The sequence below is a fragment of the Lethenteron reissneri genome, chromosome 14, assembly GCF_015708825.2.
Source record: "Lethenteron reissneri isolate LAM-NWPU_2019-01 chromosome 14, ASM1570882v1, whole genome shotgun sequence".
Taxonomy (NCBI): Eukaryota; Metazoa; Chordata; class Hyperoartia; order Petromyzontiformes; family Petromyzontidae; genus Lethenteron; species Lethenteron reissneri.
In genome coordinates this window covers 6,771,979-6,797,347 of record NC_083792.1, presented here as the reverse complement: position 1 = coordinate 6,797,347, position 25,369 = coordinate 6,771,979, and the positions used below count along the sequence as shown (strand labels likewise).

The following is a 25,369-nucleotide window of genomic DNA, read 5'->3' as shown; positions in this document are numbered from 1 at the left end:
TAGTGTAGTAGTAATATTAACACTAAGATGTTATTGCTACATCATGGGACCTCCTTTGCCAGTACCAAAATATAAGAATAGGGTTTCCCCTTTTTTCTGGAAACAAAACAGGTGTTAAGATCATTGGTACCTCATTTGCCAGTAAAAAATATGATAATTTGTTTTTTTACCCTTTTATCTGGCAACAAAACTGACACCTTTAAAAAAAACTGACACCTTTAAAAAAAGTGTCAGTTTTGTTGCCAGATTAAAGGGTAAAAAACCAATTATCAGGTGTTAAGATGTTTAAACACCAAACTGAAACCTTGTACAAGGAATCATGTCTACATTAACCACAATACTTGTGTTCAGAATTCAAACAAAAAACGTACTCTGATAATATATGCATTGTCTTTGAAATTGAGTGGTCCAGACCAGACAGCTTTCTTTTTAGCCGAGTCTCAATACGGTGTTAGACCAGAAAGAAGAAAACCTATTATCTCAAGATGTTATTGGCAAAGATTATTACCAATGTTGCTGAACTATTGCCGGATATTACAGGCAATCAAAAAATAAAAATTCGTGACACTGCGTTGGCAGTGGTGTACACATCACAGACAACTCGCAACATTAACGCACCCGCAGAGGTTTAAAAAAAACATTTACTACTATGAGCCAAGAATGTCTGTGTGTCCCGTGCGTGACGTCACTCCGCGTCGGCCAGCCCTTCTCATTAATAATCATGAGCGGGTGACGTCACTCCTCACGGGGGGGCGAGGCGCCTCCTCCCCCCTCCTCAACGTCAACTCACAACTACACAGGCAGAACCCTCATGTCACGCGATCTCCGTAACGCTGTTGAGACATCAAAGTAAAAAGGACGTCGTGATGAACAAGGGATTATAACCTTTATTATTTTATTTCTATTATTATTTCTATTATTTTTATCATTTATTTTTTACCTACGTATCTCAAGCCAGAGGACGAGAGGACTCTAGCCGCCACGCATATAAAGAATTTATAGCGAAAAACTTTGTTTTTACGGGTTATATTTGTTATCATTTATTTTCTACCTACGTAACTTTACCGAAAAAAACCTAAGAGTATGAATCCTTGCAGTCACGAAAGCTTCAAATCTAGAATTAAAGGCATACCATTGCACACGCATTAATGCAATGAATATATCACGTGGCGGTCTGCTTTTCGCTTGCAAGTTTCGTCTTTACTGCAATACAGCCGCGCTTGGTGTATTGCGAGCAGTACACATGTTGGGGCAGTGGAGGAAGTGAAAGGCGGGTGGGGGGGGGGTGCGGCAGCGCTGGCACCCAATGCGGTTGCCCCACGACGGGGCGCGTGCAGCAGCCGCGCCGCCGGTTACCGTGGCAACCAACCGCAGCGCCACGTCATCACTCGCTCGCGCCCCCCCCTTTCAATCGGCCCCCCCCCCCACCGCGTGACGTGTGGCGGCCAGGACTCTCAATCGAGCGCGCGCGATCGTCGTGGGGCGGTCGCTCGGCACTCGACTCGCTCTGCCTGACGCGCGCGCACTTTGACTCGGCGGCTGGGCGAGTCCAAATAACCGCCGGGGCGGGTGGGGGGGGGGGTGCGTGGTGATGGTGCGGGGTACATCGAATTAATGCCACGTTAATTTAGAAATATTGAACATAAAAACACAATACAAATAATACTTATTTCTAATAAATATTGCAATTGTCATTAATAACGACTCGTAAAATCGAGATCTCGACAGGCGGTCTACAACGTACACCCCCCTCCCTCATTGTGGATTAACCTCCCCCCCGCGTCTTCCACCTCGGGTGGCGCGGCCCTGCAGCGGCGACGTCACCGCCATGGCCGCCGACGCGGGTCCCGGCGAGGAGCGGCCGCTCCTGGGCAACAACGATGAGGAGGAGGCGGCGGCGGCGATGGGCCCCGTGGCCGCGCTCTACTTCTACTCGCTCAGCCGCGTCAAGCAGGTGCGGCAACAACCCTGCACCGCTCGCGACTCGCGGGGTTGGCGAGGCCACTTGGGGGTGGTGGGGACGCCAGGGGTACGTCGATCCCGGGTGTAGGGGCTCAACAACAAACACCAATAATTATTCTTGAGCATATGGTCGGCGATGGTTGTTGTCATCATTGCGATTGATCGATAGCGTCGCCAATATCGTGACCATCATAATGGTACACGTGACGTAAATCAACGTTGCCGGAATGTTGGTAATTGCCAACATTGCACTCGTCAGCCGCGTCATGAGTCAACATTGCCACCGTCATCATCGTGATCATCGTCCACATCACCATCATCATCACCTTCATGATCGTCAACATCCTGGGTGGCCATCGTGATCAAAGTGTCATTGTTAGTGTCATCACCACCATTACCACCACGTTAATTGTCACAAATCACCAACATGACCGTCGTCGTTGTCACCAAAATCGCCATCCTGTCATTCAAACTCCCCATCGGCATCTTCATAATCAGAATCTTTATTTATCCTGGAAGACTATCAATCACGTTAGATCTTCACCGTCACCATTGAGTGGTTAATCACCACCATCATCATCATCAACTTGGTCGGTGTCGTGAGAAACGGGGGAGCCCAGAGATAGAGGTACCTGGCTGGGCAAGAGACGGTGCCTCCTACGTACGGTGCAAAAGAAGTTCTACATACAGTAGAGATATTGCACGAGGATTGTCTGGAATTGTAATGATTGGGCTGGGCAAGGGGGGTGTGGGGCATGGTCAGGTGTGCCTGGGCATGGCGGTGTTTCGGATAAAGGGATTTGTTTACTAGTTTTTCTCGGAGCTTACGCCTTGTGCACATTGGGGGGCCTGGGCATGGACGAGGGGGGCACTCTGTGACCGTGTGTCTAGGCTGCAATTGTGTGTGAAGGGTGTGCAGACCTTGGTCATTGCCATCTGCCAAGAGAGATTGAGGCATCCCTGAACTGTGAAGTAACAACCCACCAGGCACCGCATGCGGAGCTGAATTCATAGCTCCGGTTCTGTTCCCTCAGTTGTACAAGTTGGCTGAGTAATTGTAGGGACAGAAATGGAAACCCACTAGATTGTGTTTACCTAGGACAGTTATGTGGTTATCATTGAAACGGTTTCACTTAGCGGGGGTTCAACTCTCCATGCTTAGCAGCCTTCTTGCCATTTGCTCTGGCACCACGATTATTTTCGGGCACGAATGATGTTTGTAAACAAGTTGAAAGAGTGACTGAGAGGGTAACGCGAGCTTGATTGGCGGGAGTGTCAGACGAGAAGCAGTTGCACTCAATGGGCACGTGATTGGTCCTGAATGTTGAGTCAAGCATTGGACGTCAGATTAATGTAAGGGGTGAAGTTTAATTACTCTTAAGACGACGTGTAACCCAAAGCACAAACAGATCGTGTAGCTAAACCCCTTTTCCTCGTCTCGGCCTTAATCTTTGTTAATGAAACTATATCTTGATTTAAAGCTTTCGTGACTGCAGGGATTCATATTCTTGGTTCTTTCGGTAAAGTCACGTAGAAGGGAAATAATAAAATAATGCAAATATAAAACAATAAAATTCTCACGACGTTTCGACTGCAACACAAGCAATCATCATCAGGTGTGAAATCCACAGCAAGAACATTTGAAATAAGTGGCGTTTTTTTGTTGCTTTGGATTTCACACCTGATGATGATTGCTTGTGTTGCAGTCGAAACGTCGTAATAATTTTATTGTTTTATATTTTTATTATTTGCCTTCTACGTGACTTTACCGAAAGAACCAAGAATGAGAACCATATCGTGAACTTTAAGTCAAGGTTATGAGCTCTCTAGATGTGTTGCTGCAGTGACACTTCCTGAGTGATTATGGGAATGTCACTAGTGCTTTGCTGACTATATGTTAAAATGTTTATTACTCTGTACTTCAGCATTGTATTTATCAACGTCTGTTAAGTATGTATGGGGGTATGATTTGCCCACAGATTACGAGTAGCTATTGCATTTTTTGGACCCATTTTACATTTTCCAAGAGTTGCATCTCAATCATTGGTAGTTGATGCCTAATACAGTATAGTGGAACCACGCTGATTGTCTAGTAGTAAGGCCTCCATGCCATCGAGCCCGGTGGATGGTGTGGATTCTTTGTGTGCCTGTGGACTCCACATGTATTTATATGTACATGTCCAGCGCTTTCATCTGTACTCTACTCCTCAGGCTGTGTAGACTTTGGGGGTTATTTGACCAATACCTCATGTTTCTCACCGTACAGAGCCAACCGTGCTAATCGGAGGTGTGGGAATGTTGGTCAGTTCGGGTTGGTGAAGGCGGGGAGCATAGACATGGAATCATATAAGTACGCTACAACAGTGGATTTTTCTGCATTGTCTTTTTCCCCACCATGAAGTGCCACAACTTTTAACAACTGCCTGATCTGCATGGTGGTCACCCATCGAGGTTCAAATCTGCTTGGATTCCCAGCTTACAGCAATCAGGGTCATTGCAGTGTGATTTTGGTCATATTAGGAAGCCACTGGAGCTATGCACTTAAAAATTTAGATTAAAAACAAATTTTTTCTAACTGGTTTTTTGTGTTTAATTTGTCGTCTTTCCCCCGCACCTCCGATTAGGATGGTTGGCTACATACGGTGCAAAAGAAGTTCAACATAGAAACATGTCTGGGTGCCACGTGTCTTTGAGAATGCCATGTGTCTATGTGATTACTGTATATTTTATGTGGATGCTGCGTATATGTACAAAGGTGTGGTTATGAATTTCGGTGTGAGCTAAACTGCCTCGCTGTTACTTAGCAGAATACATCAGGTACCAGAAATAACATGAGCAAAAATAGCCTGGGGGGGTTGTTGGTGGTATACGCACGCGCCTGTAATCGAGCACTTGGGAAACGAGAGTTGGCGGATCATGTAGATTTATGAAACTCCCAAACTATACTGAGTTAGATGTGAGTGGTTATGAGGTAGCAGTCCAGAAAGTGGGTCCGTGTACTCTACTCATCTGTGGGGAGCTTTTGAGAGTAATCCACCCGTGTCGGTGGGGTTTTATTTGGGTTTCTCCAGTTCCCCCCCCCCCCCGCTATTCTTGAATGCCCTACCACAAATATGAGAATGTAGGGCCCTCATGGAAAATAATCGTGAGACTGTAAAGCTTCTCTGCACAAATGAATGACATTATTATTATGACTTTGCCGCTGCTGTGTATGCATGAATGTTTGCTTACGTGAATGGGCGCAATTTCATTGTTATATCAAAGCTTTGCCATTCGTTGTAGCCCATAGGTATGTAAGGTTATATCGATTTATAGATTAAAGTAAATTATTTTGCTCACAATACATGTATCAAGTTGTGCGTATGGAATTGATTATTTACAATTCATGAAAATTATACACATCGTATATAAACGTTGATTTCGCCTCTTGCAGCAAACAAAGCTGAAGAAACGAGAAACAACACAAGACTGACATAATGGTTTTATTCTGAAATGGAATGGCAACCACAAATTGTGACAATTCATCACATAGCTGGGGGGGTTGAATGGTTTCATGCCGTGTCACCCGCCCCTCACAATCAAAGCGATCAGTTTGAGAACGCCACCCTCCCGCTTCACCCCTGTGTTGGACAGACGCTGTCGGCACTCCCTCTGGGCATGGAACCGGAATCCGACCTCTATGGCTTCCCATGGGATGTCCTGCTGCTGTTCAGCCTCCTCCTCTTCCTCCTCGGCGCGGTCCACCTCTATTTCATCCGCCTACGGGTGAGCACCACTGGGAGCACAACGTGTCTTAGGTGGCCAGTGGAGAGGCCTCCTTTTCCTTATCCTCTTTATCCCCTCCTCCTCTCTCCCCCCCCCCGCCACCACTCCTCCTCCAGCTGTGTTTTCTCAGTGCTGCCACGTGGTCCCTTCTCTCTTCAGATATACGGACGTGGGGTCGCCTTAGAGTTTATAATTCACATGTTTTATTGATCATGTGGCGGTGAAGGGGTTTGGCTCGTTTTTTATTTTTTACCGCTGATGTTGTATTCTCTTTTTCAGATAAAAAAGAAGTTTTGTTTACGTGAGTATTTTTATTCTATTTAATAGTGATTGTTGCGTTGTGCCAATATTTTTTTTTACTTTTAGAGTCCGTTTTACATTGCTTGTTCATATGAACAAAGTTGGAAAAGCTAAACTATTTTGGTGGTAATTCGGGAATTAGTTCTAAATTTGGTTATCTCTTAAACTCGAACAATGCCAAAGTTTTTTTTTTAATTGAGAGCATTTTACAAGACATGCTGAGATTTAGAAACGTGATCATGCTTGTGTGTCCCTGCATTCATATGCACTCACCATGGACCAAGCTCTGGCCAGGTGGAGCCAAGCTGTTTGCGTTTAGAATTTGCAAAACGGCGTCTCGTTTTCATCTCTTGGAAAATTGACGTCAGGAGATTATTGTTGCAAAATCTTTTGAAGAATTTCGCTCGTTGAGTTGCGTGACCTCATCTGCAGAGGGGGGGGACATTTGTTTGGTTTGCCACGACGCATCCGTCACTTGCGGCTAAGAGCATCCTTGTCCGTGTTTAATCTGCCGCTTGTCCAGTGACGGAGGCACAGCTCGTGGATACCATCAGGAGCCATATGGAGGACAAATCCAGGATGGCCAGCGACCTCCAAAACCTCCAAGCACAGGTGGGTGTCTGCAGGAGAAGTCAGGTGGTGAGGGCGCGGCTACCCTGTGTCAGTCTGGGGCAATGCGAACCAGGGTTTGGGTTTTAGTTTGGGCAGTGCCTCGGTATCGCAGGGATCGGCGTGCTCCACACTAAGGCAGTGGAACAGTGAACGTTTTTTCTCCCACTAGAGGTAGCCGCCGATAGGTTCTGCTCGGTGTTGTTATTAACAAAGGTTTGCATTGAATGTGAAGTGGACCGTAAAGTCTAGGCATGTAACAATCCACCTCAAAATGTAATTAGTGATTTGTCACTACTTGGGTTACAATTCAATACAATAATCGAACCTTTTTTGACTTGTTCACACGGACCTATTTGTATTATCTGTTTTATATGGTTCGTCTTGTTCATTTCGTTTTATTTGTTTTGCTTTTGTCCTTATGGTGGCCGAGGTCACTCTTGGGATGAGACTACATCCTGGTTTCTTGAGCTCTGACCCTGTTAAATAAAATAAACTTGTACTGCTTTAATCGTTCCTTTACCTTTAAGGTACCTACGCTGTTAATCTAAGCTATAAATTGCTTACATTGAAATTAATTAGTTTTTGCGTTTGCGATTTTACGCATGTAACATAAATGTAATAATTTATTTTATTTGATGAATTGCTACGTGCCAAGTGTCCACTGCAGGAGCCAACTAATGATAGAGCAACCCCACCTGTTTGTGTGGGCTATAAGGACCCCCGTTTGTGTTTCATCTGAACCGTGCCTCGCTAGCTTAGTCGTAGTCAGCGCGTCAAGCACTCAGTCTGTTAGAATATTCAACCGGTAGTATCCACACGGTATTGTATGTACGTATGTTGAACTTCTTTTGCACCGCACATAGCCAGCTATGTTCATCGGAGGTGCGGGGGGAAGTTTATACAGAAGTGTGCAATATTATACAAAGTGAACAGTAAAGACTGTGATATATTTACAAGAGTAAGCCATCGTGTCTGAACTTTTTAAATAAATTACAGTTAGTGATTTTCCTCGTAAAACTTAACTATGCCTCTCACTGGAGATTATCATAATGGGCCGTCCATATGGTTAAGTCAAGAACATTTCACCAACAAATGTCAACAGCTTAACCAACCGTTGTGTAAATATGTGATAAGATTGCTGTGGGAAAGAGGAGGGCTGACGCCCTGTTCAAGCCGTGGATCGGAGTCCTTGTTTATGAGCTGCGCTATAGCTGAACCCGTGCTAACGCCCCTTACCCGGGGCACTGTCGCGAGGGTTGGGGATGAGCGGTGCCGTGCTTTTCGCGTGCGCTGTGTGCGAGTCCACCCTGGCTGTGGCTCTGCTGCTCAAAACATTGCTCCCTTTGCTTGGTGCCGCTCACAGCTCCAGGAGAAGGACCAGGAAATCAAGGATGCGATTCGTTTCGATTCAACCTCGGAAGAAATCGAAGAACTCCAGGTAAGTCAATGGGACGCCTGCTTGCCGGCACATACTTCGGGCTTTGTTTTCCGCATCAATTCGGTAATTGCAGTGATGGTTGTCGCTTCCAGACAGTTGTTTTCATGCTATTTTATTTCATTTATTTAATTTTTTATCTACGTGACTTTCCCAAAAAAAAACAAAGAGTATGAATCCTTGCAGTCACGAAAACCTGAAATCTAGAATTATTCCTGTATACTGTAGTCTACGCTAAACTGAACTGATTTGGTAGTTGCACATCGTCTCCGGCTGCGAGGTCCGTCAGGGTGTGCCGGCCGGACTGTTTGTTGCCCTGCAAGTGCTGGAGGAGGAGGTTGTCGCATAGCTTTGTGGCTACGTGGACTGACGTCCGCTCGCACAATATAATATTAACAAACATTTATTTTTCTTGCATATCCTGGAGCTTTAACGTAATGACAGTCACGTGTAAAAGCATTCGCTAAATAAATAAAAAACGTTGGGGCTAGAGGAAGTTGCTGGGGCCTCGCACGTGATCCATTGTGGGTCTTTTGTGACGTGCTTTTGTGGTTGGGTGCAGAGTGAGCGCGACCGTCTCACCGACGCCAGAGAGAAGCTGCAGCAGGAGCTGTCCCAGGTGAAGGCAGACCTGGAAGAGGCAAGAGAGAAAGAGAAGCAGTATGAGAAGGAGGTGAGGGTGATCTTCCAAAAGAGCCTTAAAATGATGGTTCGAAACGTTTTGGGTTTTAATCATTCCTTTAACACACGTCGCACGGCGAGAGCATGCATCTTGACTGACTGTACTCAAAGAGTGATTATTGATGCTAATAAGACCGAGGAGAGGGGTTAAGTGTATGCACGTTGATAACGGTAATCGAGACAAGTGGTGTCGTAATGAAACTGTTCGTTCCGCAGTTTCTGGAGCAGACGCAAAAGGCCCAGGTGAATGAGGAGAGCACTGCTGCCATGAAGGCTCAGATTGCGCAGGTAAGCCTGAGATGTAAATATGAGTAACGCTTCATTGAGCGAGTTTGTTACGGTGATTGATGCCGCGATTGTTCACAGGGACGCTGTTGGTGGGCTTGCAGCTCTAGCGAGTCTTGTGGTGTTTGCAGGCCAATGATGCGCTTGAGGAGGCTGAGAGGAAGGCTCAGGGCTTGGAGGAACGCATTTACCACATCGACGGCGAGATGAAGGCCCTGAACCAGCGCAAGCAGCAGGTCTGACTAAAGCCTTCACTCATCACACGATTGCCTCGCAACTCAATTGGTTAATTTACACGTTGTACATGTACAGCACTTTTGCCTGGCCACTGCTCGATGAGGTCTTTCCCGCACCCTGAGGCTCGCAGGGGTCATCGTGGTTCACCACACTGGTCAGTGTGGATTGGTGAAGGTGCTGAACTTTCAATATCCGTTGTAGTAGAGTACAGTACAACAATGGATTTTGTTGCGCTGCCGTCTACTGCCCACAACGTAGCCCTGTAGCCCCTTGACATCTGTTGTATGCATGGTGGTCTCCCATCAAAGCACTTTGCAGGCTCCAAACTGCTTATCATTCTGGGTGATTTGGTCACCTGCCCTTTACTTGTTTAACATTCCTTACCCGTGAGCTTATAAATAAAGACTCAGCTCAATAGATAATTGAATCTTGTTTTGTAAATACGGATCTAGGCTGAGCAATTTTGTTTTTCCAATGCAAGTTTGAAGTTTTTTTAAACACGAAATAAAGGATTTAAAGTCCAGCCTTCTGTCATTGCACGTGATTGATGTCACTACTTTTACCTGTTCGAAAGCTATGATGTCATTAGAGTTGGATATCCTGGGCCGCACAGCTTTTGTATATGCTTACATGTTAGCAGATATTTTAGGTTACATATTCTGTTAACTATTTTTATCTGTCTAGTCTCCATTGTTTGTTTTAATTACGATCACCACTTTTTTAGTTTTATTATTTTTTCATAGCATTTACATCGTTTATGTGCGGTGTTAGCTGTGTGATTGTTTATGCCGTGTTGATTTTGGTGTCCCTGAGACAGAGAAGGCGTTCACCGTAATTGACGTCCCTGTGGCTACGCACGGCCGTGTGCCGTTTGCGCGCCTTTGACTGCCCCAGGTTGAACAGGAGAAGGCGCAGCTGATGGAGCAGATTGCCGAGCTCCAGGAGCAAATGAGCCTCATGCAGAGGAGCATCCGAGACCTCAATGAATCGGTGACCATCAAAGACAGAGAGATTGAGGTGAGGTCGCATGGCCCGATGCCTCGCACCTCGTGCATTTTGTTGGGCCCTCAGTTGTGATAGCCAGGTTGCTTCTGAAAAATAGTTAATACCTCAGTGGGCTTTCTCTGGCAGGATGGGGATGGTTTAGTTTTATTTGTATGTTTTTGGTAGATTTGGTTCCTTCTTGGCCGTGACCTTTTGCTGCGCCGGGAGGCAACTCTGCAGCTCGTCACAATTGTGTGCCAACAAGATGGCCAATTTGAAATTGATTCCAGGCCTTGAAGATTCAAGATTTGCAGCTGCACAGGGCGACTGTTGAAATGTTAGTGTGGTTGTCATCCTATATCTGTTTACTGTTCTGTAACTTTATTTTGTGATTTTACTCTTATCAGTCTTAAGAATAATCTGCGTGAGCCAACTTACACTATCAGGAATTTATAATTTAACGTATAATTACGTTTGCGCAATATTTTTCATTTGAGAGTTGTTTTTGTGCTGATATCTATTTGGATCATTGCTGTACTTATTTTTACTTGTTTTACTTTTGTCATTTTGGTGACCCAGGCCACTTGAAAATGAGATTTATCCTAGACTCTTGAGTCCTCACATGATTAAACACAATTAACTTGACCTTTATAGTTATTAGCAGGCAATGTAGGTAGGCACAGCTGCCAGAAGCACTTGCCACAAAGTTTACTTGCCTTCAGAAGCTTGTTCATGAAAGATGCAGCCAAAAAATAAACAGCTCTTATCTTGTTTGTACATATCCAGTAGGCTGTCTTGCCCTGGGCTGTTTATAAAATACTAGATTGAAGCTTTCAGAATTTAAAAAATACTTGAAGGTTATGGTCAAAATAGCCATTTTAACACTATAGTGATATCACTATGATATCATCTTTATACATGTTAATGAAATAAAACTGTGCAATGATGTCACTTTTGGGGTGACAGGGTGGAGCAGTAGTAATGCCCGTGCCTTGCAACAAAAAGGGACTGATCTTCTTGGTTCTTTTGGTAAAGTCACGTAGAATGGAAATAATAAAATAATAAAAATAAAACATACTAAAATAATTCTCACGACGTTTCGGCCACAACGCAAGGGAATGGATTCGATTTATGACTTGGGCACCTTTCTATACCTTTCTATACGTGGAGTGTATGTCATGCATGGGTTTCCTCCGGGTTCTCTGGTTTCCTCCCCATAGCTAAAAAAACAACCCATACCAACGCCGAAATTTACCTGGAAAGATCTCAATCGGGATTACACACAGCAGCGGCATCGCCTCCCTACTGTGAAAACTTAGTAGGACCGTGCTGAAAAGTCTTGACTCAATAAGGCTTTCCTGGGTAAACAAGCACAACACTAATCATTATAAATAATGGAGAGTGCCATTGAGGTGTGCTTGGCCAAAGGTTATTCCTCTTTTCTGACAGCCTGAGACACACAGTCAAGGTACTTAACATGACAATGTACTGCCTCTGCTGTTGCTGTGCACAGACTCTGAAGGAAAGCTTCCTGCAACTCAAGGAGCTGGACTCGGACTCTGAGGATGAGGGGGCCTCTGGGGAAGAGCACGCTAAAGAAAAGATGACATCTTCAAATTGCAATAACGGTGGAGTGAAAGGTTTGTCCGCAAGTTCCGTTGTCGACCACATTGCTCTAGATTTTGATAATTGGGTGCCCTTTCACGTACGGGTTTAAGAAATAAAAGATTGAGTTACCATCGCATGTTAAGGGCGCAGGAACAATTGGTTCCTTCAGGTTATTATTAAATATATACATGTTTTTTTTAAGCTTTCGTGACTGCAGGAATCCATACTCTTTGGTTCTTTCGGTGAAGTCACGTCATCAGGCAATGACTACCACTTGTGTTGCGATCGAAACGTCGTGATTTGTTTTATTTTATTTTATTTCTAACTACGTGACTTTACCGAAAGAACCAAAGAGTATATACATATTTATAACGGCGTATTACTTGTAGGAGGTCATTCCGGAATACATATATTTTGATGGAGAAGATGAACATTACTGCACACACAGGTTTCATTTTGATCTTTATTTCTTTCGATTTATTTTGTTGTTGTTTTGACTCACTTTGGTGCATTACCTCTGGTTGTATTTAAATGGCACACATTCTATTCACGTGTCTTGATCATAGTTTGACTTGAAACATTTTTGATTAACTCTTGTGCTTAACCAGTCCTCTTAATTATAATTTGTTGGTGCCCTGAGATCTGAGATTTTTTGTGATTAATGAACACAAATTGAGGATAACAATGATGATGATGAATAATTTGAATATGTTGCTATCATGGTGACATTTTCAAACAAATTTCTCTGAGGCACATTCTAATGGTCGGTCCACAAAGCACGTCATGGGCAGATATTAACGGCTTATTTTTGTTTTTCTTTAAATTAGAAACAAGAAAGGACAAAGTGAAAAATCTGCTGGATGCCACCAAGGTGGGTGGGTGGATCGCTTCAACGGATGTGGCACTGGCTGCTGCATGGTGTTCGGTCAAAAACCAGAGCTGTACGCTTTTCAAAATGATTGTGGTTATCACACTTGTTTGAACTCTTGACTGCAAAATATGTGCCTTTCTTCTCCAATTTCTTGAGTCGTGTGTGTGTATTTGCGTCGTAATGTTTATAAATCATAATGTGCTTCGAACTCCGCTGCTGTCAGTGTGACTTGGAGAGTTGTAGAGGTTGACTTTCATGAAAAGTCCCATGCACCCCCACCCCTTGCCTGAAGGCCCTGGACCCCTCAGTCGAATATGGAATTGTAGGAGTCTGGAAAGGGATGGGGCTGGGGGTGTAGAGTCTCTGACCTCTCCAAGTCAAGTTGCAGGCAGGCAAGCAACAGGATCGTCTGACCCATGTATACAAAGCATGCAACCTTCCACACACACACATTTATGTTAAGTGTCAATTTGTGTCTTCCAGACGGTAGAAGGTCTCATGAATGTGGCCAGAGTGAGTTGTTTGAGGTTTATTTTCTCTTGCGTCCGATGCGCTTCGCCTGTCCCCCACTTCCTGTCTGCATGATCGCTCCACGGGGCTCTTGTCGCTGTGAGCCCCTCGGGACTCTGTGCTGTGACCTCGCTCCGGCGGGCGTGTTGGGAATCGTGGCTTTTGTGGGAATCTTGCACCTGGTGGCGTCACGCCCGAAGGATATTTTTTTATAGGAAGTGTGGCTCTGCAGGAGTCTGCTGGGTGGTGCTGCTGAGCATGTTTGCGAGGATCGGCACGGCCTTTGTTCTGTTCCGTGGCCTTTGATTTGTTCTGAGGCCTTTGTTCTGCCGCTGAATGTGCATGCCCAGGCTTACACTCCCACTGTTTGTAGCCATTGGCAAACAGGAAATGGCTATAAAGTGACTGCGAAATAAAACTAACAATGGGGCAACATGTCAACTCGAACATCACCCGAATTCATTTGATTTTTGTCGCTTTTTACCATGATTCATTATTGGATGGAACGGTCACCTGCTTTTAAGGCTTTGTTTTAAAAAAAACCCTGCAGCCATTTGCTTGCTCTTCTATAAAGCTGTGTGTGCCACATACCAATCATTTGTAAAACATGTGTCTTTAGCTCAACACAAAGTTGAAGATCGCTGAAGAAGAGAAGAAAAAGACATGGGAGAAGCTCGCGTATGAGATGAAGTCACGGAAGGAAGTTGATGGTAAATCTGCGGTTGCTATTGCTTCTAAATGCAGCACACTGCAGCCATTCCGTCGAGCTCTTCAAGGGGGAATGCTTGCCGTATGCCTCTCACAAAGATTGTCGCGGCTCCACTAATCATAAACCATATTCTGGCGAAAAATAGTCAAATAAACCCTACATCTTGCATGGTTTGTGGAGGCCCTCATCCAGCAGTGGACTGACACAAGGGCTATACGTGTCCATATCTTGAGCATGGTGCGATGCATGACATCAGCCACGACCGTTAGTCTTTGGCCCGGAATATGTAACTAAAGTGGGTTGCTGTGAGGAAGTGCATAGGCTACGGAGGTGAAACTTGTCTCTGCAGCTGAAATCTACGGGGGGTGACGGGGGGTTGTGAAGTTGATGTTCAGTTCCAAAATATCGGCCCCCACCCCTCTCCGGCCCCCCACCCTCGCCACACGACCCTAACTGGCGCTGCTGCCCTGCAGATCTGGTGAAGGGCCTACAGTCACAGAGCGAATTGATGAACAGCGAGCGGGAGGAGGCGAAGGCCGAACTGCAGCGCACAAAGCAGCAGCTGGAGATTGCCACGCAGATGTTTCACGAGAAGGAGATGGACCTGCAGAGGTGAGCCGCCTCTCCAGCACGCCCTCAGGCCACTGCTCTGTCTGCTTTACACTAGGGACGTTTTACAGGCACAGGTGGTGAGGCCTGCACACGCTTTGCACAGCCATTCCAACGAATGTGATAACGTGGCAGCCACTAGCCGGTGGGATAATGGCATGTTGTGCTTTGGCAAATAACGTTAGTCCGTGGACGCGCAAAGGCTTCGCGTGCAGTCTGAATGTCGAGTGTGCGTGGGTTTGTAAATGTGTTTATTGGAATACATTGCTCTGGATCGGAGGTAGGTGAATTTTATTCCTGACCTTGGCTCCCCATAAGTCTATTTGGTCTTAAATGAGTACCTGGTGCAGTATGCAAACATCAACATTGGGGAGACAAAAGTGGCTGGGTGTGGTGCTGGTCACACTTGGTCATCGTGTGCCCGTACCAGCCTTTAATATGTGCCCGCGAGCAGCACTTGCTCCCAGTAGTGTCTTTCGTGTGTGCATGCGTGCCAACACGCGTACACATGCACGTACGTGTGTGTGTTCGTGTGGCCACGCAGGCGACTGATGCAGGAGGAGCTTCAGCGTGAGCAGAGGGAGCAGGCCATCTCTGCTGCAGACGAGAAGATGAAGAACGCATTGGAGGAAGCCAGCCTCTACAGGTAAGTTTGCCACCACTGTTGGACAGCCATGCTCGTGCGGACGTCCGATCCATTTAATGCGGAGTAAATATCGTCATTGCGATTGGCTTATCCTGTAAAGCCTCTTGTCAGCAGAGTTCTGAATTGGGATGTTTGCCCACTTCATTTTTGAGGAGTGTTTGCGTGTAGGAGGAAACACAAGGACCTGAATAAAACCGTACATGATGATAACATGATAATTGGTTTTTACTCTTCTATCTGGCAACAAAACTGGCACCTTTTTTCAGTTTTGTTGCCAGATAGAAGGGTAAAAAACCAATTATCATATTTTTTACTGGCAAATGAGGTTCCAATGATGATGATAACACTCAATGGTCCGCACAGACTTGATTCCCGAACCCACTTGCTGTACTGTCTTATAGCCACCTTGTAGTCAAAATGGGTTTTGACGTTTCACTCGTCATTGTGCCGTGCCTCGTAATCTCTGGATTGCATGATATCCTCCACGTCAGACTTTACAATATATTCACCGCATCATTTTTTCTTTTCTTTTAGGAAACAAGTTCAGGACATTAAGGAAGAACTTGAAAAAACAGAGCGCTCATACAAGACTCAGGTATGTGTTTGTCCAGTCGTTGTTGGTGCACGAGCACTCATTTGGTTGCAAACGTTCGCCGTGACGAGCACGTGTGATGGGAGCGTCGTGTTTGTGTTTTTCTTTTTTTAGCTCTCCGCAAATGATCACAAAGCGCACAACAACTGGGTAAGTATCCTCATTACAAAAATTCCTTGTGCGCGCGCATATGCTTCTTATTTGCCGTCTTCTCTGGCTCTTTAGCAGCTGTCTCCTTAATGTACATCAAGGTCATCATGGTGTACTCCCCAGGGGAAATTAAGTGCTAAGAACCTGTCTGTTTATGACAGTTGTATTTTTATACGCACATTTGCGTGTAACCCGCAGTGCTCCAGCAAATCACTACCTTATTTACTCACTTTATTGTTTAACGTGTGATGCGCGGTGTGACTCGGGCTGCCCTGCCCGCACACTGCACCATCCCAATCAATCTTCGTCTTAAAACCAATAACGGATGAACGATCAGACAACCGGACAGGTGCGTCGGGTGTGCTGTTTGCGGTGGGCTGTTTGTGGTGGGCTGTTTGCGGTGGGTTGCTCCCAGACTGTCTTCTCAGCCGATCGGCCGTCACGCCGCCTCGTTTGGCACACGTGGGGACACGAGACGAACGCTTTATCTTTTAAGCATGGCGTGCGCACGCTGCGTCCCGTGCACGCGTACTTGCGCGTCGTCGCCACACGTCAAATGTAAAGCGGTCGGTGTGATTGTTTCGTTGGCAGGTGGCGGCGCGGCAAGCTGAACGGGAGCTGCTAAATGCCAAGAGGGAGGCGTCCAATCTCAGGCAGAGGTGAAGCGTGAAATTAAATTTCCCCGCGGCCGGTCCGTGCACAAGACGGACTTTGTGAAATGTTTATGTTTTTTTCTTTTATCTCGGCCTATTCCTAACGAATTCAGTACATTTCATTTTAACAAGGTCGCATGCAGCTGATAGCCGAAATAATTAGCCTTCGAATGCCGGAGGTTCTAGGCACAACACGTGCCGCAGAGGCGGTTTCATGCTTCAGCCAAACCACTTTCCCGGCAGTGTATCTCTCCGTTTTTCCTCGTTAATGCTTTGATTAATCATCGAGGTCAACTCTTCCTCCCACAGGGTGACAGACATGGAGTTGAGGCTCAACCAGGAGCGCCAGGGGCAGCAACCACGGGGCCCTCCCTCTGCACGCAGGGGTGAGTCGGCTGTGATAAGGCCACGCGGGGTCAGGGATCGTGGTGGACAATGCTCCTTTGTGATCATACAATATGATACAATCAGGATTTTAAAACAATACAAAGCCAACCTTATTTCAAGACACTGATGAGCATTAGATTGTAATTCAGGGTGCCTTGTGATCTGCGTGGGTGGGAGTACGGGTTTGTGGAATGGTCTGGGTCAGAGGGTGAAGGGTTATGTTTTATGATGGATATATTGGTCTACAAACATATTCTCTTCTCTCGGGCTATTCTGAATGTTGTCAGTACGATTAATTTTCACAAGGTCGCATGCATTCGACGGCCAGAATAATCGGAGTCTGCATGCCGGAGTTTTCCAGACTGTTCAGATGGTCCTGATATCCTCGTATTGTGGTGGAGAGTGGATTCGGGCATCAAAGAGGGTGCACAACTGATGTCACGTCACCGTGGTTATGTGCCCTTCACGTTGATGTCCCTGTCCCTAAGGCCCTCCAGCTCAGGAGGGATCTCTGCGCTCCTCGCCCTCCAGCAGCGGGCGTCCCTCCCCTCCGCTGGGAGTCGACGGGGCACGCAGGCCCGTCTCCTCTTCTTCCAACCAAGGATTTCAACTTCCGCTTGAAACGTCGCCCACGTCGCAGAGAGCTCCGCGTCCGCCCCAGGACCTGCCGGCCGCCTTCGGCCCGGCGCCGCCGCTCATGAGCCCCACGCTGCATCACCGGCCCCCCATGCCGCAGGGCATGAACCTGGCACGAGGCTACGGGCCGTATCCACCGGGCGGGCCCCTGCCGCCCCCGGGACCTCCGTACGGCAGCCCGGCTCCCGACCGCCACCCTGACGGGCCCTACCCTCCTTACGGAGCGGGCGGTCCACTTGGGCCACCCGGGATGTACGGTCCCCTTCCCGTGGGCCCCTACGGGCCTCCGGAGCGCTATCCAGGGCCGCCGCATGCTGCTGCTTGTGAGTGCCTTCTCAGGGAGCTTTGCCTTTATTATCGTTGTCAGTGCTGTGTAACACAAGTGAACAGGGGTCGAGAAAGGGAAATAACGTTGGGAACTAAACAATGTAAAATAATTGGCCTCAGTGGGTGGACATTGTACCAACCCAGAGACCGACCCATTGTGAGGAACTTCTAAAGAGGTGCAAATGAGGGCTTAACGATTTAGGGAACTAACACAGTGATTGTGCAAGCACATGGCGTATAGTGTGAACAACTAAATTGAAAGGAAGTGTTTTTTGTAAATACGATGCTATTTAGTTGGAAAGTTTCCAGATAAAACAACGTGAACCTGGAGAGTAAACACAATGGAGACAATTATTGCCATTTGCTTATAATACATTCCATTGGTTGTGATTACCGGAGTTGCTGGACCACGAGTGTCTACTGCACAGCCAAGTTGCACTGTACTCTTTGTGATCACGCGTTAAGGGTGTTGTGGTTTATCAGAGGCCAAAGCCCTTTTGCCTTTTGAGTTTTTTCTGACGCAGCTTTTTGTGCGCTCTGCGCGTTTGACCCAACAGGGAGAGGCCCCCCCATCTACTCGCCCCCAAGGGGCGGTCCTCCCGGCGCCTTCCCCCCCGGCGTCGCCCCTCTCCCAACACGGCCCGACGCGCTGGCCGCCCCCGACGGCGTGAGCCGCGGCGCCCCGGACCAGGGCGCCCCGGGCAGCATGCCTCCCTCGAGCGCCGGCCCGGCCACGGCAACGCAGGCCGAGCCGTAAACGGCTTCGGCTGACGCTGCGCGCCAAAACGCTCACCGCGTCTTCGAATCTTTTCAGTACTTGCCCCTCGCTCGATCGCTCTCTCGCTCGCGTCCGCCGTGCGACGAAGCCCAAAGAACTGCCGCGTTACGTGTCCTCCCATCGCCAGACCGGGCCCTGGTACCGCGTGACACCGTATTAAAGGGACGGGCGAAGAGGGTGCACGATTGGTGTTCCACCACTGTGGGTGCGTGCCCTTCACAGTAACCAAACCGAGAGGACACCACCCATTTTGATACTGTTTCCACCATAAGTAATGTTAAGATGTTGCATATCCATCCCCTTGTTGGGAATTCCGAGGCGAGTGACCATGCGTGTCCACGGCGTCGCCACTTCGGGCTCCTCCTGCTTTGGTATCCTGGGCTATCGCAGACCATTCACAAGTGACGAAATATTTTAGTAATTTATGCCTGAAATGTGAGCATAGTGAAATGCTTATGTACATAAATAATAACAAAAAAAGAATACATTTAAATGGATGCATCACAATAATTGGACTGCCAAAAAACCCCTAAATTTTGCGGTATCATGTATTCTAATAAAGTAATTTCTTTGAAAAAGTAGTACAGTGGCTGCTTTATTTAACACGATTGTGCTGTGTTTAACAGGCTATTGAGCTTAACATCTTATTATGTTCAGATTTTAAACGACCATTGATTGAAAGTGGGTACGTTGTACGGGAACAGAAGATGATGTTACTGACACGTCGGTCCCAAGGCTTTTTGGCAGCATTGCACACCCAAGATGGGTCTTTGGATAGAGTGCTGGCAGTGTAAATGTACCCTGTGGTGTGCCGCTTGGGATCGTAGGATGCGCTGGTGTGCACACGGCAGTCCCCGTCACAGACACTGGGTAACGTGCGCCAGGTGGCTTTTTGAGATGGTCATTAATTTATATTATAAATTAGTTAATTTGCACAGCTTTATATTACCAACCCTTTGTTGTGTCACTGTGCTCTGATCTCACGAGAAGACCGTTCCCATTATATTGCAATCTCCAATTGCACATCCTGCGTGGCCTGAAATGTTACCCTTTGCCAGATTTTTGTATGTACCACTGCTTTTTCTACATGATTGTAAGAGAGTTGCACGAAGGCAAGATTTTGAGAGGAGTTTTGACGCGAGAATAGTTTGTACAGCGCATAGCGATCGGTTGAAGTTGCTTTGTATTGGAGATTTAGAGAGGTAGCGCGATGGGCTGTGTCGTTTATTGAACACGTAACACATATGATGAGACATCTGCGGCAGACAATTCAGAGAGTGGCACGTCACAACACGACATACAGGGATGAATCGCTCACGGGAAAATACTCAACATCTGGTCACTACACAGGTACTCTCACGAGGCACGTGACACTACAACACAGGATTTGTAAAGTGATTTTAAATCTAGCACTTGCGAGTTTATTGAGCGTCTTCAGTTTAAAAAGATGGCACTTTAAATGTTTGTTGGGAATGTTTTGGCCCCTTGCACATATATAAATATAACACTTTCCTAAAATACATTTTGGTGCTGCATGTGTAGCTTTGTCCAAATGAGTGAACTTTCACACGACAGAGTTTTTTTGTATTGCGTCACCCATGACAACCACTGGCATGGCAGTTATCGTAATTAACATCTCCGATTTTCCCGTTCCGTCTACCCAATTATCTGCACAATAGTCATCGTGGCCATGTGTATGAGTCATCTGCGTCTCCAAGGTGTGATGGCAAACACAAAGGGCAAAATAACAATTGAGATGAATTGTAAATAAAAGCCGAGCTGCGGTTGGGTTTTTCTCGTCTGTGCACCCTGCCTTGACGAACGTTTCTGAAATCCTCCAGCCCTGCCTTGGCCCAGAGTTCCAGCTCCTCTGCACGTATGAACTCTGAGCCATTGTGTCCTCCTAAACGTGGAGTCATGAGCTCCCACTTGATTTACGAGATAATTCGGATGTAAATCTGCATCATTTTGTAGTTCAGAAATTTGTGCCACTTAGGGGTGGTAATGCCCTAGTGGTGCTAATTTATTAGACCAATGACGTAATTATGTTAACCTGTAAAATTATGTTATATATTTTACTACTTTTAACCATATACTCACGGAGTCCATAATGTTCAAGGATATTTGGCAAATTGCATTCGGGACGCTTTTTCATCATGTGGGAGAATGCCCGAGTACCCAGATTAAACCCAGGCATTAGCATTGGACAACTCTTGAATGTCACCATATGTTAGAACCAATCCCAGATACTGGCGACAATATTAAAGCCAATATTAGAATACCTCCCCTGATATACATCTGAAGGGCGATGATTTAATTGAGGGGTGGCTCACGACTTGCTTAAGGAGGCAATCGCCACCCCATTCAGAGTTTCGTTCTATTTCAAGCAACACGCGCGTGGGGTCGAGGCATAATCACCGTGCGAAGTTGCACATCCCCACCACCCACGCGTGGAAAACACGACACCAGAGCTGGGATGTTGGTGCATTGTTTTGCAGCTTAAGACTGATGAGTGCTCCCTTGTTCATTAACCAAGACTCGGTATACAACATTCTCAATCTGGACAAAAGACAGACGAAGATCCCCCCCGTTTCGCCTTAATAGACGTTTGGAGCAAATGTTTCGTGAGCACTTACGAAGGCCGAAGTGGCACAGGAGGGGGTGGGTGGCCAGCACCACGCCCGTCCGCCTTTGTCTTCCTGATTGACGATGTGCACACCGCACCAGGTACTCATTTGAGGCCGAGTCGGCCTATGGGAGGCTCAGGACCGGTTCAGATATTCGTCACCGATGTTGGCCGTGAACGGGAATCGAACTCGGCTCGTCGGTTTCGGAGCACAGCGCGCAAATCTCTGCACTGCCACTCAATCTGGAGAACAACTGCACGGTAATTGTAAACGGATACAAATAGGTCGTAGGGTGATCGAAACACTCTTCACTTACAACTGCAGGTTGCATCTTAGTTCCTCGGCATGTACGCTGGGCTCGGGTGAAGTGACCTCATCTGCAGGCCACACGAGGTTGATTGCTGGTCCTGGGCTACCGACCACGTCCGAGAACCACGTTCGGCGGCCACAGCAGGTGAGTGTTGTTCCTGCGCTCCAGGTCACAACCACAACCAGCAGTGTGAGACCACGCACCAAGTTTGTGCCGTTGCTGTCCGACGGACCAAGTCTGGCAGACTACCAACCACTATCATCGCCACGAGCAGTCTAAGAGGCCACACCAGGTTGATGCTGGCCTCAATCCCGCTCTAGAGGCACGTGTTAGCGGTATCCTGCACACTGGCCCCCGCGGGCAAAGTCTCGGCACCGGGCACCTCCGTGCAGAAGAGTGCGGCTGGGCTCTTGCAAGCCCACATGGCGAGCTCTCCATTGCCCGGGCTGGACGAGGACACGCCGCTGCCCGCCCGCGCCTGTGGCAGCCAGCAGCTGCTGCCCCTGCTGCTGTAGACCCTGGTGCTGCTGCCCCAGATGATGGTGCTGTCCTTGGTGCTGATGGGGCCGATCAGCGTAGCGGTCCCGCAGCCGGTCCGCCCGGCCCCTCCTGCCCCCTCCGGCCGCCCTTCCCTGGCTCGAGAGGTACGAGGCGATGGGGTTACCCGTGCGGTATCCGTCCTCCCGGTTTCTCCCGAGCAGCATGGAGATGTTGGGGTTGCGCGCCGCGTAGATGAGCGGGTTGATGGCTCCGTTGGCCCACGCCATGCACATTGCGGCCGCGTCCAGGCCCGGCGTGAACGTGTAGCCCCCCGCGGCTCGGGCGATGCCCATGGCGCAGTAGGGCCCCCAGCAGACGATGATGAAGACGATCATGATGAGTACCGTGGTGGCCGTGCGCATCTCGCTGTAGAAGCGCAGCAGGTAGGCGTAGGTGGCCACGGGGCGCACGCGGACCTCGGAGAGGCGCACCGTCTTGCAGATGTTGTAGTGGCAGAAGCACATGAGGGCGAACGGCAGCAGGTAGCAGACGCCGATAAGAGCCACCCCGTACGAGCTGCCCAGGCGAGACGGCGCCGCGGCGTGAAATGCGTACATGCAGTGCACGAGGCCACCGCGCCTCGGTTGCTGCTGCTGCTGCTGGTTGCCCTGCTGCGGGTGGTGGGACCAGCTGTTGGGCACCTGAAGAAGGTACCAAGGCCCCGCCAGCAGGAGAGATCCCAGCCACACGGCGGCCAGCAGCTGCACCGCGCGTCGCCGGCCGATCTTTTTGCCGTGAGGTTGTCGCACGATGGCGCAGTAGCGGTCGCAGGAGATGAGCGTCATGGTGAGGGTGGACACGATGCCCAGGCACGTGTTGAGGAGGCCCGTGGTGGCACAGAGGCGCCCGTCGCTCAGCAGCCAGCCGTCGTCTCGGGTGAAGAGCGAGGCGAAGGAGGGAGGCATGCACAGCAGGGCCGTGAGCAGGTCCGAGCCACTGAGGGAGGCGATGAAGGCGTTGGTGACAGTGCGCAGCTGCCTGTGCTTGGCGATCACCAGCACCACGGCGGCGTTGCCGAAGAGCGAGAGGATGAAGATGACGAGCATGGCCAGGGCCTGCATGGCCAGCACCACGACCTCCTGCTTCCGATTATCATCTTGCTGCTGACGATGATGCCGCTGCTGGTCCTGCTGTCCGCCGGGCTGCAGGGTGAAGCTGAACCACGGGCCACTTCCTGCCGGGGTGACGGTGAAGTTGCTGGGAGGCAGGTCCACGGTGGTGGCGTTGTGCATGGTCGAGGAGGATCGAAGTGGCGATGTTTGTCGTGGAGAAGGGTTCTGATTGTGAGGGTGACCGCCAGGAGGAGGAGGAAGATGAGGAGCGAGAGGATGGAGGTGAGGAGGCTGACTTGGAGGAGGGTGGTGATGAGGGATACGAGAAGCAAAAGTGTGGAGGAGAGAAGGGAGCTGAGCGTGAGGATGAGGACCTCGGCGGGATGAGGTGCAGGAGGATGAAGAAGAGCTGGATGAGTAGCAGGGGGAGAGGAGGATGATGATGTTGAGGAGGAATAGGGCGATTGCGAGCAGGGGCATGAGGGTGAAGATGCTGATATTGAAAAGGAAGAGGAGGGTGATGATGATGATGCTGACGACCGTATTTGAGGATGGTGTTTACGAAGATGATGATGACGTGGAGTGTGCACGTCCGACGAAGATGGTGGGCAAGACGAGCAAGAGCAATGTTGCGAGTAGACAAACGGGGACAGCGACTAGGGTGAAGAGGTGCACACGCAGGCCAGGGATGCCTGCGGAGATAACGAGGAGAGCGCCGAGGCTGACGGACGAGGACGGGAGGAGGAGGAGGCGGCCGTGCAGTCGATCCCGAGGATGGAGGAGACATCACGGGGCTCGGACCCCGCTCTCTGCCGCGGGGCGGCGAAGCGGGGCCCCTGGGCGGGAGGTGGCAGCATCCCGGCCTAGTCGAGGGACGGCCGAATGGAGGGAGGAGGGAGGAAGGGCTGTATGGAGGGAGGAAGGGCTGTATGGAGGGAGGAAGGAGTGGCTGTCGGGATGAATGGACGGCTGGAGGGAAACAGCGGACGGGGGAGGAGGGGGTGGAGGACACGAGGGAGGAAGGATGGGGAATGCCGAGAGACGTTCAGGACTGCCCGGAGGAGGGATGGAGGAATGGCTGGAGGCAGGTACGTGCGCTGTGCCGCTGCAAGGCGCACGGGGTTTGTCATCTCCGAGCTGACGTGTGCGAGCGGTTGCCATGGGAGTGACGCGTGCGGGTGATGGTGCTGGGATTTGGAGGAACCTTCACCTCCTCCCCTCGTCCCTCCACCCAACTCACGGCTCACGTGCAACATCATCATCAGCATCATCCCATACACAAACATCACAATCAGCGGCATCGTCATCCGCATAATCCCGTATAAAACATTATACTACATTGTACACAATAATAATTAATCACTATACAAAATTATCATCGTCTCATATACAGAATCATCATGATCCTCATCCGATATGCACAAGCATATTCAGCATCAGCTACGGTGTGGAATCATCATTCATGTGTTGAATCATGATCTAATATATACAATTACCATCCATTATACACACACAGCTCACATATAAGATGACATAGAGTCATAGACGAATACATACGTCCACAGTTTCTACCTCGCACACACGATGTACACAAACACGTGCTTGCACAACCGCATACGCAGACATGGAAAAAGTCACACACACGCACAACAACCGCCGTTCGCCACTAAGTGGCGGTGACATCACCATGGCGCTCGTGCCAGGCTAGGTGCCCTTTGAGGTCGTCACGTGAAATGCGGAAGGCTCGCTTCTGGTAGGAGGTGACCGTGCTCCTGTTGTTGTGTTAGCCATCTATCAAAATTGACCCCGCCGTGCCAGCAAAGGGGGCTTTATGCGAGGAATGGCGCCGCGGTGGTGAGATGTTAACTACCTCGCCTGGTATGCAGGAGGACGTGGGTTCGATCCCGACCCTGACGCCTGAATATTTGGAGTTTGCGTGTCTCTCTCCCTGTGGTCGCGCGGATTTCTCTCCGGGACCTCCGGTTTTCCCCTCCACCTTTAGGAACACGCGTTTAGAGCATTTGGCTGCCATACATGTCCACACGATAAGCCACTTCGTTGAGCTATCATTTGTGGCCAGGTCGCTTCTGAAAAAAGAAGGCC

General features: G+C 48.6%; 2 protein-coding genes across 3 annotated transcripts; one reads left to right on the top strand and one right to left on the bottom strand.

Moving 5' to 3' along the window:
- The first annotated feature begins 1,771 nt into the window (after nucleotides 1-1,771).
- On the top strand, nucleotides 1,772-19,315 carry LOC133342281 (transport and Golgi organization protein 1 homolog). Of its 2 annotated transcripts, XM_061551347.1 has the most exons (21): nucleotides 1,772-1,954; nucleotides 5,596-5,727; nucleotides 6,007-6,028; nucleotides 6,551-6,639; nucleotides 8,003-8,077; nucleotides 8,637-8,747; nucleotides 8,972-9,043; nucleotides 9,172-9,276; nucleotides 10,172-10,294; nucleotides 11,775-11,901; nucleotides 12,697-12,740; nucleotides 13,224-13,253; nucleotides 13,870-13,960; nucleotides 14,433-14,571; nucleotides 15,113-15,214; nucleotides 15,749-15,809; nucleotides 15,921-15,956; nucleotides 16,548-16,615; nucleotides 16,919-16,995; nucleotides 17,485-17,955; nucleotides 18,517-19,315. In XM_061551347.1, exons 1-21 carry the CDS (start codon nucleotides 1,829-1,831, stop codon nucleotides 18,714-18,716), a joined length of 2,301 nt encoding a protein of 766 aa, XP_061407331.1. In that variant the 5' UTR covers nucleotides 1,772-1,828; the 3' UTR covers nucleotides 18,717-19,315. The 2 variants fall into 2 exon arrangements, with proteins under 2 accessions (XP_061407331.1, XP_061407332.1); XM_061551348.1 differs by lacking the exon at nucleotides 13,224-13,253.
- Nucleotides 19,316-19,949: 634 nt separating this feature from the next.
- GPR135 (G protein-coupled receptor 135) lies at nucleotides 19,950-24,388 on the bottom strand. Its single transcript, XM_061551357.1, is given in 2 exon segments — nucleotides 19,950-22,152; nucleotides 22,154-24,388. Coding segments are annotated over 2 exon segments (1,755 nt in total). The 5' UTR covers nucleotides 23,747-24,388; the 3' UTR covers nucleotides 19,950-21,990.
- Between the last annotated feature and the right edge of the window lie 981 nt (nucleotides 24,389-25,369).

What these genes read in the sequence shown, in the direction of transcription:
- LOC133342281 (XM_061551347.1), top strand. Translation starts at nt 1,829, where the DNA reads ATGGCCGCCGACGCGGGTCCCGGCGAGGAGCGGCCGCTCCTGGGCAAC. An exon ending in GAGGAAGCCAGCCTCTACAG is followed by an intron (nt 15,215 to 15,748) that starts GTAAGTTTGCCA and finishes CTTTTCTTTTAG; the next exon opens with GAAACAAGTTCAGGACATTA. An exon ending in GCGTCCAATCTCAGGCAGAG is followed by an intron (nt 16,616 to 16,918) that starts GTGAAGCGTGAA and finishes TTCCTCCCACAG; the next exon opens with GGTGACAGACATGGAGTTGA.